This window comes from Hylobates moloch, unplaced genomic scaffold (assembly GCF_009828535.3).
Source record: "Hylobates moloch isolate HMO894 unplaced genomic scaffold, HMol_V3 SCAFFOLD_15, whole genome shotgun sequence".
Lineage (NCBI taxonomy): Eukaryota > Metazoa > Chordata > Mammalia > Primates > Hylobatidae > Hylobates > Hylobates moloch.
In genome coordinates this window covers 28,380,474-28,395,167 of record NW_026652290.1, presented here as the reverse complement: position 1 = coordinate 28,395,167, position 14,694 = coordinate 28,380,474, and the positions used below count along the sequence as shown (strand labels likewise).

At 47.7% G+C, this 14,694-nt stretch overlaps 1 protein-coding gene and 1 long non-coding RNA gene across 2 annotated transcripts in view; one reads left to right on the top strand and one right to left on the bottom strand.

The window, feature by feature from the left end:
• Nucleotides 1-697: 697 nt before the first annotated feature.
• On the bottom strand, nucleotides 698-3,649 carry LOC116483864 (uncharacterized). The gene is made up of 3 exons (XR_004252379.1): nucleotides 3,126-3,649; nucleotides 1,752-1,781; nucleotides 698-1,266 (listed from the first exon to the last, which is right to left on the bottom strand). It is a non-coding gene; the product is annotated as an uncharacterized LOC116483864 (long non-coding RNA).
• Nucleotides 3,650-3,892: 243 nt separating this feature from the next.
• ST3GAL5 (ST3 beta-galactoside alpha-2,3-sialyltransferase 5) overlaps nucleotides 3,893-14,694 on the top strand; it is a 54,914-nt gene continuing 44,112 nt past the window's right edge. The window contains exon 1 of the mRNA XM_032176949.2: nucleotides 3,893-4,103. Coding sequence (XP_032032840.1) covers nucleotides 4,022-4,103 — 82 coding nt within the window. The 5' untranslated portion in view covers nucleotides 3,893-4,021. The remainder of the gene's footprint in view (nucleotides 4,104-14,694) is intronic.

Below are 14,694 nucleotides of genomic sequence, written 5' to 3'. Positions count from 1 at the left end.
TGTAAAAGCAATACATATGCATGTTATGCAATATGGGAAATACAGAAAAGCAAAAATAAAAATAAGAAGTAAAAATCTGCTACAATCTTGCGCTTACGATCATATGCCACTGAAGATCCCATTTGTCTGAGCTAGGTACTTTCCTCCTGGACCCTTCTCTGCCTTCCAGCCTCATTTCATCATTGCAACTTGTGTTGCATAAGTAGGTACATGGTGAATCAGTTGGGGCGCCTGGGGTTGGCTCGTTGAAACCACAGAGGAACTTACTATCTCATACAACTGAAATGTACAGAGGCAAGATGGACATTAGGACTGGTTTGATTTAGTGACTCAAAAATGTCATAAAGGAAATGGTTTCTTTCTAATCGTGGTCTTCTGCTTCCCACAGCATTACTTTCTTCCTAAAATAAGCTCTTCTTGTAGTCCAAGATGTCTGTCTTACCAACAGCTTCTGAGGCTACTTACTGCCTGGTTCTTGTCTGACAGAACATGAAAGCATCTCTCCCCCAGCATCCAATAAATTCCTGAGACTTCCTCTGATTGGATCAGTGTGGTTCCTATGGCTACCCATGAACCATTCCTAGTGGCAAGGAGGATGGGGCAATGGGGCTACTCTGGGTGGCTGAGACCAGTAAGTCTCAAACTCTGGTCTCAGGATCAATTTACACACCTACAAATTACTGAGGATCCCAAAGAATCTTTTTGACATAGTCTTTCTCTTGATATTTGCCAAATTAGAAATTAAAACTGAGAAATTTTAAAATATTTAATTTAATTTAAATATTTAAATTTTAAAATATTTTTTAAGTCATTAAAATAACAAATCTGGCTGGGCATTGTGGTTCACACCTATAATCCCAGCACTTTGGGAGGCTGAGGCAGGTGGATCACCTGAGGTCTGGAGTTCATGACCAGCCTGGCCAACATGGTGAAACCCCATCTGTACTAAAAATACAAAAATTAGCTGGGCGTGGTGGTACATGCCTGTAATCCCAGCTACTTCTAGAGGCTAAGGCAGTAGAATCACCTGAACCTGGGAGGTGGAGGTTGCAGTGAGCCATGATTGTACCATTGAACTCCAGCCTGGGTGGCAGAGCGAGACTCTGTCTCAAGTAAAAACTAACTAAATAAAATAATAATAATAATAATAATAAATCCACCGCATGTTAATATATATTGATAAAAAATAACTTTTTTTTTTTTAGACAGAGTTTTGCTCTGTCACCCAGGCTAGAGTGCAGTAGCGTGATCTCAGCTCACTACAACCTCTGCCTCCCGGGTTCAAGCAATTTTCCTGCCTCAGCCTCCTGAGTAGCTGGGATTACAGGCACATGCCACCACGCCCAGCTAATTTTTTGTACTTTTAGCAGAGACAGGGTTTCAGCATGTTGGCCAGGCTGGTCTCAAACTCCTGACCTCAAGTAATCTGCTCACCTCGGCTTCCCAAAGTGCTGGGATCACAGGTGCGAGCCACCGCGCCCAACCAAAAAATAACTGGTTTTGGCTGCATGCAGTGGCTCACATCTGTGATCTCAGCACTTTGGGAGGCCCAGGCAGGAAGAACACTTGAGCCCAGGAGTTTGAGGCCAGCTTGGGCAACAGAGGGAGACCGCCGTCTCTACAAAAAATTAGAAATTAGCCTGGCATGGTGTTGGGTATCTGTAGTTCCAGCTACTTGGGAGGCTGAGGTAGGAGGATTGCTTGAGCCCAGGAGGTGGAGGTTGCAGTGAGCCAAGATCGTGCCACTTCACTCCAGCATGGGTGACAGAGTGAATCTGTCTCTAAAAAAAAAAAAAAAAGTGTTGCTGTCCTGGATTTGTAAGTAGCCTGAGTGACTCTTTGCTAGTCACTATTCAGAAGCTTCTCTGAGATCAGCCACTGACTTGGAGAGATACCGGTAAGGCTTTGAGATCTAGAGGCTGATCTTAGTCTGCTGTTTGGAGATCTCTGTCTTAATCCAGAATAATAGCTAAGGATGTCTCTGTGGCTGATGAAGAGGAAGTTTGGGGGCCTGCTTGTCTTGCTGCCCAAGTGGGTCAACCTAATGTGAGTGGAGTGAATCAGGTAGTAAGGGCTTAACAGATGTCTTGTGATTCCGGGACAGGAGGCAACTTCAAGTTCCTTTTCTTCCTCATTCCCACCTTACACCCATTCTTGGAAGCTGGGATACTGCTGACTCTCATGGCAGCCATAACGCTATCAGGGCCTGGCTTTGCAGACAAGGGGAATCTGGAAGAGAAGGGGAAGGGCAGGGGAGACAAAGAGAGGTAAAGAGTGTTGCATCAAGCACATGTGTCAGAGGCGTTCAAACCAGAGCGCCTCCATTTTGAGTGAGGGCTAGAAAAATGAGGCTGGGACTTGCTAGGCTGCATTTCCTGAAAGTTAGGCATTCCTAGCCTCTAGATGTTTATGGTTAAGGGAACAAATTAATAATGCTTACTAAACAGACCCAGACTTGAGAGTGTCCAGATATCCCAATATCTGGAGAACAAAGGCATTCCTAATTTTGCTTTAAAAATAATAATATTGATTATTGCAAAATACAGTAATTAGGAAAATTAATCCTTTATCACAAACCCCATATATACAAGCATTACAAGCATTGTACCTTAGTTGGATATGTCCCGCCTCTTATTTTCAGGAATGCTCTGCTGGAGTGCAGTGGCGATCTCGGCTCACTGTAGCCTCTGCCTCCCGGGTTCAAGCGATTCTCCTGCCTCAGCCTCGTGAGTAGCTGAGACAACAGGCTTGCGCCACCACGCCCGGCCAATATTTGTATTTCTAGTAGAGACGGGGTTTTGCCAGGTTGGCCAGCTGGTCTTGAACTCCTGACATCAGGTGATCTGTCCGTCTCAGCCTCCCAAAGTGCTGGGATTACGCGTGAGCCACTGTGCCCAGCCACTACTTTACTTTCTTAATAAACTTGCTTTTACTTTGCACTGTGGACTTGCTCTGAATTGTTTCTTGCATGAGATCCAAGAACTCTCTCTTGGGGTCTAGATCGGGACCCCTTTCCTGTAACACATGGGCCTTGGTCTGATCTCCAAGATTAAGAGGGCAAGGTACTCAGCTGCAAGGGTCAGCTATCGCTGACCCCAGCAGCTGCTCTGCCTTGGCCAACTTACCGGATTTAAATCGCCCAGTGACAGCTTTTCCTCCAATATTTTCAAAATGCTCCCAATATCCTCACGTCAGAACAATCCAGAAATAGTCTTATGGTAAAACCCTTTTGGGAAGTGTGAAAGTAGAGTCCTAACACCGTTTCCTTTGCAACGCTTTTGCCCCAACCTCGATCGCCCAGGCAGCACATTTTTTCCGGCACCCCCACCAAGGGAAGAACAGAGACATCTCCAAACCAGTTGCCCTGCGCCAAGCTGTTACAAAAAAGAGCGACAAGGCTCCCGGTTTATGCAAACATATTTGGCTCGGTGTCTAGGATCTTCTTTTTCAAACCCAGAAGGAGATCACAGGCACACGGCCGCGGTGCTGTGTCTGCCCCTCTGAAAGGAAGTTCTGCAAGTCGACCGACTTCACTGGCTTCACTGAAGTCCAGTCCGAAAGCACCGGAAAGTTGCAGGCGCACAGTATACGCTCAGCTGTGTCCAAGAAATAACCTATCAATCACTGCCTTAAGCTTTGTTTCCTTCCTGAATTTTTTATTTTCACGAACATTTATGCTTTTACAAACTGTATATCATTTCCTCTTCAGAACCAACGGGGGCTCGCCCCAGCCCGGCCCCCGCCCCGGGTGCGTCCCTGCAGGTGGCGCCCTGCTCCGGCAATGCCCACTCCACCGCAGGGCTGACTGGCCGCGCGCCCGGGGGCGGGGCCGCCGCGGAGGCATCGTGCTCTCCGATTGGCCGTCCGCGTCCTCGTGACGCCAGACCCCGCCCACGCGCCCCTCCTCCGCATCTGCACGGGGGAGCGGCGGCCCCCAGCTGAATGGGCGCGAGCGCGGCGCTGAGGGCGGGTGGGGGCGCGGGGTACCGGGCTGGCGGCCTGCCGGCGCCCCCTCATTAGTATGCGGACGAAGGCGGCGGGCTGCGTGGAGCGGCGTCCCCTGCAGCCGCCGACCGAGGCAGCGGCGGCACCTGCCGGCCGAGGTAAGTGGCGCAGCCCCCTCCTCGGCGTCGCGGGGGCCAGCGGGCTGGGGGCTGCGGCGGCGACCTGCCTCTGCCCGGGCCGGCTGGGCGCGGCGTTTCCGCCTCGAACCCCGCGGGCAGCGCCCAGGGCACGGCACCCTCAGGCGAGCCCGGCTGGGGCGCGGGCGGAGGGTCGTGGTCCCGGGCCGTGTGGACCGGCGGGGGGGCCCACGCAGGTGTGGACGCGGTGGAGGGTGGGGCGGACCGCCGGGTGTCGGGGCCCGCCGCGGTGGCCCTTTCCCCGCCGCTTTCCGCTGCAGGTCGGGATTTAATTCATTGCTGGAAGCTTCGGAGCTAGCAGAGCCGAGTTAACTCGTTTTCCTGGGATGGGCTTAGGGGACCCCCTGCAAGGTTACTAGCAGCTCCTGAAACCGCTCTCTGCATCCATCGGGGAGGCATGATGTGGGGCCGCTGGTAGAAATTCGCCGGTGACCTTCCCTGCACCCTCTCTGCAGCCAGCCTTGCGGAGAAGACAGGTTTTGGCGACCTTTTGATTTCTTCTGAATTGTAAGCCATGGCTTGACGTGGATGTGCATTCATTGTACGCCTTGCGTGTGTAAGTAACGCAGGGTTTTCCGAGAGCATCCCCGAGGAGCCCTGCCCCTGCCCCACACCAGCTTGGTGACCTTGGCAGACACTGATCCCCCTGTGGGGCTCTCCTGAGAAGCTTACCCTGCCGATGGCCGAGGTCCCTTCCAGGCCCCGGGTTTTTCTAATCATAAAAAAATACGTTTACGAGGGTAGAGGATCCTGCAGAATCTCTAGCTGACTCGGAAGACGAATTTTATATCCTCATGTCTTAAGTCATGCATGCGGCTTTTGCTTAATTAGGCATCGTTCATTTGAAGGGGAAAATGGTTTTATGTGCTGCGCTTCATCTGGCACCAGTGGTTGGTTGCCTGCTCCTCGTGGCAGGGTCGTGCTGGGTGTCACAGAGAGGAAGGAGACTCATCTGCTGCCCTCTGGTGTTTAGCTGCCCTCCCCCGGGCTTATGGCTGCTAATCCTTTTCCACGGAAGGATACAGCTGCTGAAACTGTGGAAGAGGAATCCATTTCTGCTGCATGAAGGGGCACAGACTTGAATACAGTCAGGACAGGTTGTGGTTTCACTTGTGTAATCCTGAGAGCTTGACAGCTTCGAGGAGTGTCTAACATTGCTAGTAACAGAGCCCGGAAGCACCTGAATTCCAGCTGTCACTTGGAGAAGGAGAAGATTCATACGAACTGCGAGAGCATATAACCAGTATGACTTGAGTCTTTTACCCGTATGCCTGTTATATGGGTGCTGCTGTTTTTGTGAGGTGAAATAACCCTCGGATATTCTTGGTTATGATCAGCATTTCTTCGTCTAGGCGAGAAAAGAAATAGGTGAGATAGGAAGGCATGAAGGGGCTCATGGAAGAGAGAGGGCTGACAGGCATAAATTCTGAGAGCTCACATTTACGACTATTTGGACAGTTCTTATAATTTTGGCATAAATTGTAAATTGTTGCATGTTATCAAAATAGATTGGTGATGAATGTTAAGGATAGATCCATGGCAGAATAAGGACACACTCTTTGTATTTTGGTTTGCTCCTCTAGTTCTTCCCTGCTTGCCTTGTGGGACTATTTGCAGCAGTGAGGGGAATTTATCTAGCAGGTTGGCTCTCGGGAGGCAATGAATGAAAAGAGGTTGGTGAGTCCTCTGTGGGAGTCCATTCCAGGTCCTGGAAGGCTGAAGTGGGTGTCTTGGAGCCAGCAGTTTCTGGGAGAAGGGATAAGGCTCACCTTCCACACCCTCCTGGCTCCTGAGGAATGATTTAATCCGCACTGCCTGTGGACACGATGGAGGACTGAGATCACTCCTGAAGGGCATGCTCCGTGGTTTTAGTCTGCTGGGAAGCTCTGGCAGAAGTAAAACAACTGGGAATATACACACGTTAATGATGCTCCGAGTTGCCTAACTGCTGAGGAAGGAAAAGCAAGGGCTGGATCAGTGTGGGTGGCATAAGTTAGCAAAGGCATCCAAAGTGGGGTGAATCACAGGCCTGGTGTGGGAGGAAACCATAAATATGACGGTGACACGCAGGCTCGCCCGGGAGACAGCCAGCTTAACCACACGTTCAGAGGAGAAGCAAGTGAAATGCGTAAGGGAGCAGGAGAAAAATCAGCTTTGAGGGTTCAAGGACACTACCAGGCTTGTCTTACCTGGACACCAGACAGACGAAGCTTTTTTTTCCTCTTTGTTTTTTAAGTATAGCATAGATACTAGGAAAGTAGACATACCATAAGTGTCCTGCTCAATGAATTTTCCAGACTGAACATGCCCATGCACTCAGCACTTAGATCAACAAACAGAACTGGCCGGGACCCTGGGAGCTCCCCTTGTGTTGTACTCCAGTCACGGCCTCCCCCAGGATCAGCCTTGAACTCCTGGAGTCAAGTAGTCCTCCTGCCTTAGCCTCCTCAGTAGCTGAGACTACAGGCACACACCACCAGACCCAGCTAATTTGCTTTATTTTATTTTGTAGAGACGGCTCCCACTGTGTTGTCCAGGCTGGTCTCTGGCAACTCCTGGCCTCAAACTATTCTCCCACATTGGCCTCCCAAAGCGCTGAGATTACAGGCGTGAGCAACTGTGCCTGGCTAGTGTATGCCTTCTTTCCTTAAGCATTGAGTTTCTGAGAGTCACTCATGGTGCTGCCCATGGTTGAAGCATGTTCACTCTCATTGGTGATAGGGGCCATTGGGTGAATATACCACATAGTCACGCATTGTCAGTGGACATTTGGGCAGTTTCCAGCATTTGTCTGTTACAGAAAGTGCCGCCGTGACCACTGTAGTGTCTGGCTTTGGTACATAGGTGTATACATTTCTGATAGGTCTATACCTAGGCGTGGTATTGCTGTTTTAGGAGCCCTGGGCACAGCTATTTTATTCCAGTTTTGAAATGACCACGTTGGTAGTTCCTCACTGTTAGCTGATGAGGGCCACAGTTCTAAGCAGACTGGGGCAGGAATCAGGAGTCCTTCTAGCAGTCAGGATCAGTTTCTACCTGGCTGTGTATGGTGTCAGTAAGTGTGGTCACCTATAGGCCCCAGTCTCCCAGTGGGTCAGGCAACAGGGCAAGCTGAGCTGTGAGGAACCCTTAGCTCCCCAATAGCCTCTGACCTAAGGGAAGTGTTTCTCTGGTGAAACTGCCTGGCTTGGTCTCAACTCCCACCCTTCTTGCTGCAAACAAACCCCTCCTCTCTGAGTTCCCATAATACTGTACTTCCTATACTTGATGTCTACTTCTCTGGCCTGCTTTCTCTGCATTTCTGCTAAAAATTATCCGTGACCTAGAGGAAAAGCCCATTTCTTATTTGGGGTTTTGAGGCCATGTAAGACGTTTTTGTTGTCCCGTTATTATAGCATGGAAAAATGTTCAGGATTAAGTTATTGGATGGTTCACCAAGTCCTGTACCCATGAATTCTTTCCTTTTTTCCTTCAATTTTTAACATCTGGAATTATAACAGTTAAGTATCATGTGATAAGATAAGATCAGTTTGATAAAAATAACAGATTAGAAATGTCTGCTTTGGTGGAATAGTACTTCTGTCTTTTGACTGTTAAGGCTGTTTTTAAGACCATGTCTTTTTCATAATTCAGGGCTTATGTGTATGGAGTTCTGAGCAGGGGCAGTTTTTCTGTTACACGTGTCGTTTCTTCCTCAGCCTTCCTCTCTTCTCCTCAGCCTCTACATTTTTATACTCTTCTGCCCTGTTCTTCACCCCCTTTTTGCTTTTCATAAACATCTTATTCTCATCTCTAATCTATACTCTAGCAGAAGAGAATAGGACAAGTATGGCCTCTGATACTCTCCTCTCTTTGCTTGTCACTTTCTGCAATCCAGTTGTTGTCACCCAGGACTTGGGGACGGATGTGGGCTTCTTGCTCATCCTTCCTCTAGATCACTGCTGTCCAGTGGAAATATAACCTGAGCCACGTGTCTGATTTTATATTTTCTAGTAACTACATTTTAAAAATTGAAAAGAAACAGGTAGATCAAAGTTTCAATTTCCCAAAATGTTTCCATTTCTAAACTCTTACGTACCTAATAACACAGCTGCACGCTATGTAACTTATTAATGAGCTGCTTTATATTCTGCTTTTCACAGTAAATTCACTCCCTGCCCCCACAAATGAACCCACATGCTACAAAACATAGATACGACAAAAAGAAATAAATGCTTTCCTACTCACTTTATTCTTATCTATTGTAGACATGTTATATATACTAACTAATGTAATTTTCACCACAGCCCTCAGTGTTTGGTGCCATTGTCATCCCCATTTTATAAAGGAGGGTATTGAGGAACAGAGGTTAAGAAGCCGTAGGGGGCAGAGCTGGCCTAGAGGTGGTAAATGAGGCTGTCGTATCCATGTCTTTGTGGTCTGTAGTGCATTCCCAGACTGCCCCTTGGAACAGCTACTGGTGAAATGGGCGAGGATGATCTTAGGGGCCTGAGAGATGGCTCCATCCTGTCAAGTGAGTGCACTCCTGGGCAGTGCCGTCATCGCTTGCTTGGAGCTCCATAGCAGCCTCCTAACTGGTCCTGCTTCGTGAGAGGACTTCCCTATCTCCAGTCGAGCCTCGAGAGAGGTCTCCAAAATCCAATTCCACTTTAAACCACCCTACCACTGGTTGCTCTCTTTTATTCTTAGAGTAAAATTGCAGCCTCCTGTGGCATGGACTGCTTGCTTTTCTAGCGTCTCAGGGTGCTGTTCCCTCCTGGGTAGACATTTTAGGCACACTGCACTTGACGTTCTTTAGGCACGCTGCACTTGACATTCTGCCATCCATCCCCACTGTCCCTGGTCCTGAGGCACCTACCTCTCCCATCCCATTCCAGTTCCTATTCAGGCCTGGGCAGAAACATTCTTTCCTCTGGGAACTCTTTCCTAAGACACACATTGTATTAGTCCGTTTTCACACTGCTGATAAAGACATACCCCAGACTGGGCAATTTACAAAAGAAAGAGGTTTAATTGGACTCACAGTTCCACGTGGCTGGGGAAGGTCTCACAATCATGGCAGAGGGCAAAAGGCACTTCTTGCATGGTGGAGGCAAGAGAGAAGGAGGAAGAAGCAAAAGCAGAAACCCCTGATAAACCCATCAGATCTCATGAGACTTACTCACTATCATGAGAATAACACGGGAAACACCAGCCCCCATGATTCAATTACCTCCCCCTGGGTCCCTCCCACAACATGTGGGAATTCTGGGAGATACAATTCAAGTTGAGATTTGGGTGGAAACAGAGCCAAATCATAGCTTTCCTCTCCTGGCCCCTCCAAATCTCATGTCCTCTCATTTCAAAACCAATTATGCCTTCCCAACACTCCCCCAAAGTCTTAGCTCATTTCAGCATTAACCCAAAAGTCCATGGTCCAAAGTCTCATCTGAGACAAGCTAAGTCCCTTCTGCCTATGAGCCTATAAAATCAAAAGCAAGTTAGATACAATAGGGGTACAGGCATTGGGTCAGCCATTCCAAATGGGAGAAATTGGCCAAAACAAAGGGGCTACAGGCCCCATGCAAGTCCGAAATCCAGTGGAGCAGTCAAAATTTTTTTTTTCTTTGAGACAAAGTCTCTCTCCATTGCACAGGCTGGAGTGCAGTGGCATGTGATCTCAGCTCACTGCAACCTCCGCCTCCTGGGTTCAAGTGATTCTCCTGCCTCAGCCTCCCGAGTAGCTGGGATTACAGGTGTGTGCCACCACATCCAGCTAATTTTTTTTGTATTTTTAGTAGAGATGGGGTTTCACCATGTTGGCCAGGCTGGTCTTGAACTCCTGACCTCAAGTGATCCACCTCGGCCTCCCAAAGTGCTAGGATTACAGGTGTGAGCTACTGCACCTGGCCCAAATCTTAAAGTTCCAAAATGATCTCCTTTGACTCCATGTCTCTCATCCAGGTCATGCTGATGCAAGAGGTGAGTTCTCATGTTCTTGGGCAGCTCACACCTGTGGCTTTGCAGGTTACACCCTCCCTCCTGGCCACTTTCATGGGCTGGTGTTGAGTGTCTACGACTTTTCCAGGCACACAGTACAAGCTGTCAGTGGATCTGCCATTCTGGGATCTTGAGGACGGTGGCCCTCTTCTCACAGCTCCACTAGGTAGTGCCCCAGTAGGGACTCTGTGTGGGGGCTCTGACCCCACATTTCCCTTCTGCACTGCCCTAGCAGAGGTTCTCCATGAGGTCCCCACTCCTGCAGCAAACTTTTGCCTGGGCATCCAGGTGTTTCCATACATCTTCTGAAATCTAGGCAGAGGTTCCCAAACCTCAGTTCTTGACTTCTGTGTACCCGCAGACTCAATACCACATGGAAGCTGCCAAGGCTTGGGGCTTCCACCCTCTGAAGCCACAGCCCAAGCTGTACATTGGCCCCTTTCAGCCACAGCTGGAGTGGCTGGGACACAGGGCACCAAGTCCTTAGGCTGCACACAGCATGGGGACTCTGGGCCTAGCCCATGAAACCACTTTTTCCTCCTGGGCCTCCAGGCCTGTGTTGGGAGGGGCTGCTGTGAAGCTCTCTCACATTGCCTGGAGATATTTTCCCCATGGTCTTGGGGATTAACATTAGGCTTCTTGCTACTTATGCAAATTTCTGCAGCTGGCTTGAATTTCTTCCCAGAAAATGGGGTTTCCTTTTCTGTCACATAAGCTGCAAATTTTCTGAACTTTTATGCTCTGTTCCCCTTTTAAAACTGAATGCCTTTAACAGTACCCAAGTCACCTCTTGACTGCTTTGATGCTTAGAAATTTCTTCCACCAGATACCCTAAATCATCTCTCTCAAGTTCAAAGTTCCACACATTTCTACGGCAGGGGCAAAATGCTGCCAGTCTCTTTGCTAAAACATAACAAGAGTCACCTTTGCTCCAGTACCCAACAAGTTCCTCATCTCCATCTAAGACCACCTCAGCCTGGATTTTTATTGTCCATGCTACTATCAGCATTTTGGGCAAAGTCATTCAACAAGCCTCTAGAAAATTCCAAACTTTCCCACATTTTCCTGTCTTTTTCTGAGCCCTTCAAACTGTTCCAATCTCTGCCTATTATGCAGTTTTAAAGTTGCTTCCAGATTTTCGGGCATCTTTTCAGCAATGCCCCATCTGCTGGTACCAATTTACTGTATTAGTCCATTTTCACACTGCTGATAAAGACATACCCAAGACTGGGCATTTATAAAAGAAAGAGGTTTAATTGGACTTACAGTTCCACATGTCTGGGGAAGGTCTCACAATCATGGTAGAAGGCGAAAGGCACTTCTTACATGGCAGCAGCAAGAGAGAATGAGGAAGCAGCAAAAGCAGAAACCCCTGATAAATGCATCAGATTTCGTGAGACTTATTCAATATCATGAGAATAGCACGGGAAAGACCAGCCCCCGTGATTCAATTACCTCCCCTGGGTCCCTCCCACAACACGTGGGAATTCTGGGAGATATAATTCAAGTTGAGATTTGGGTGGGGACACAGCCAAACCATACCACACATACACCCCAAATCTGAAACATCATCTGACACTCTGCCTGCATGTCCAACATAGATAAGTTAAAATAGACCTACTTGTCTTTTTTAAAATGAGATTATGAGAGTTTTGTTGTTTTTTGTTTTGTTTTGTTTTGCTTTGTTTTGTTCGAGACAGATTCTTGCTCTGTCACCCAGGCTGGAGTGCAGTGGCACCATCTTGGCTCACTGCAACCTCAGCCTCCCAGGATCAACTGGTTCTCCTGTCTCAGCCTCCCGAGTAGCTGGGACTACAGGTGCATGCCACCAAGCCCAGCTAATTTTTGTATTTTTAGTAGAGACGGGGTTTTGCCATGTTGGTCAGACTGGTCTTGAACTCCTGACCTAAGGTGATCCACCAGCCTCAGCCTCCCAAAGTGCTGGGATTACAGGCATGAGCCACCATGCCCAGCCTATGAGAGCTTTTTGAAGGAGGGACAGTGTGTGTGTTTCTTGTTGCTATCTCCCCAGGCACATACTACTATTTGATCAAAAATGGGTTGTATAGTTAAAAACTGTTATGTCTGTTGGGGAGCCTGCCCAAATGCTGGTTTCTCAGAATTTTAGAGCCAACAGTAAAAGAGATGTGAGTGGGGTGTAAAAGGAAATTATATGTTTTAGTTAGACCTGAATATATGTTGTTGGTTTTAGAAATGGAAATGTAACTTGTTCTGAGTTTTAAGCAGCCCAAACAAAATCTCCTTTTGTCTCCCTCTCCTTCCTCCCTCTCCTTCCAACCCTAAATTGCCAAGTCCTGCCAAACTCTGGGTTATCACTGTCCCAGTCACTGTCCCCCCAGTTCCTTTTCTAGGGTCATTATTGTTTTCTGATTTGGGGCTTTCTATGACTCCTCTGGTTCTTCTGTTCCTATAAGACATACAGGATTCTGAATACCATGGGTTATTGGAAAAAAAAATGCCTAGCAAATTCCCTATCTTCCCTTCCCATCCACCTGGAGAGCTGTTCCCTGAGGAATATTTCTAAGGTTCTATTTGGTGATATCACTTTTATGCTCCAAAACCTTAAGAACTTTCACCCTTACGCTTTCTGGGGCAGTGGGATCTTCATTGTTTTAGAATTTGCCTACAAACTTTCCCATCATCTGATACCCTGTGTTCCCCATTCTGCTCAAGTTTAGCAAAAGGCCCACATGTTGGAGCCTTTGGGTACTGGGTCCTAGAATTGCTTTTTGTTAACTGTCAGTTCTGCTGACTTTCGCTTTCTCCTATTAAGTATTATTTATTCAGCCCAACTACTTGTATTTCCTTTGGGTTAAGAGGGAAATATTCCATTAAACATTTAGCTTCTAGATTTTGCTTTCTTTGGGGCATTCATGGGGTTGCCACAGAGTTGTTCTCTAGTAGCAGATTCTGCATGTATAATGTGCTGTCACACAGGCCCACCACAGGAGAGCTATTATGTAAAAGCTTGGTGGGACCCCAAGGGGAGGGGCAGTTCTAGGGGCAATTTCTTCAGTTTACCCCTAGTGTCATGTCTTGCGCCCTCTGGCTTCTTTCTCTTTGAGGGACATCCCTACCTTCACCATTAAATCATTCTGAGAAACAGTAACATTTGAAGCCTTCTTGCATACCTTCTCCCCTGCGACTCCGCTCTTTAGCTACCTGAATTTGTTACCCAGGATGGATCTTGGCTGGCCCAGTGCTATAATAATAGCCCCTCCTGGCTTGGTCACCAAGTCCTGTGGCACCTTCCTCCTCCACATCTCTTGGTTGGCCACCTTCTGGCCTTTCTGGCTGTGGCTCAGCTCCTCCATCACCCCTCACTGCACTGATCTCAGTGGTCTTTTGACTACCCTGTCCCTTGGCCTCTTTCATCCCAGTATGAGCTCTCCTACTTAAGAACCACTTAGGGCCATCCTCCTTTGTGTAATATAAGAGGGCCTGGTTCCTTCCTAGCTGCATCTTCTGCCCACTCTTCCCCAGGCCCCTGTAATCCGGCCCCAGCACACACCTCTCTCTGTGTGTCTTGGCATTACCTTCCTTCTGTCTGGAATGCCGCCTCCTCTCTCTGTCCTGTCTCCAGAGTCTTAGTCATTCTTCGAGGACCCATTCATACATAACCTCCTCAGGGAGGCCTCCCTGATTTCCTGTGATGGAGCCTGTGGTTTCCTGCCCAGGATGCGCAAGGTCTACTGTAGCTCCTCTATCACAGCGTTATTTGGTATTTTGAGTATTTGGGCATTTTCAGTTTTCCTAGCTGGATTATTCATTTAAAGAGGAAAGCGGCTGTGTCTTATTTATTTTTATATTCCCAGTGCTTGGTGTATGGAAGAAGCTTATGAAATTTTTATTTAAAGGATTGTTAGGTAAACAAAGGAAATTAGACAACCATACAGACCAGCCCTTCTCAACTGAGGTTCTGCAAGAGACTTTTGCCCCAATACTGTCAGGCAACCATTGTGTGTTATGAATTAACTTCTCTCCTTGCTTCTGTAATGATTCTAGTTATAGATCATTCCTGGGAGAATTGAGAAAAATCTATTCTTTTTTGTAGGACTTCATTCCCGAGTGGAATGCACCTTGAATGAGGCTGGTGTAAATAGCATGACCCCCGTCATGATAATATATCTATGCAAAGAGCAGAGGCTGACAGAATACAGACCAGAATGTTAACAGTGGGTATCACTGGGTTGTAAGATAACAGTGATTTTTAAATGTTCTGTTCTTATATTATTTTCTGAAATTTCTACTTGTGTCCTACCAGGGTTTTTAAAATATTTCTTGGATAAGGCAAATCAGAGTTTCTAAAGCTGGTCATCCGTTGAGAGTAGAGTTCTTGTTTTTAAATGTAGCTGCCTACATTGTGCCACAGTGAGCTGGGAATCACCAAGCTGAGCCACGCAGCGTTGCCCTTGGAAAATCAGGCATTGGTGTGAGGATGGCTCCAGCTGTTAGCTCTCTGGACCTGGGTGTCTCTTCTTGCTGCCACTGGACACTTTGTGAATTGAAGGGCTAAGTTTCTAGCAGACATGGAAGCACCAATAGAGAAATT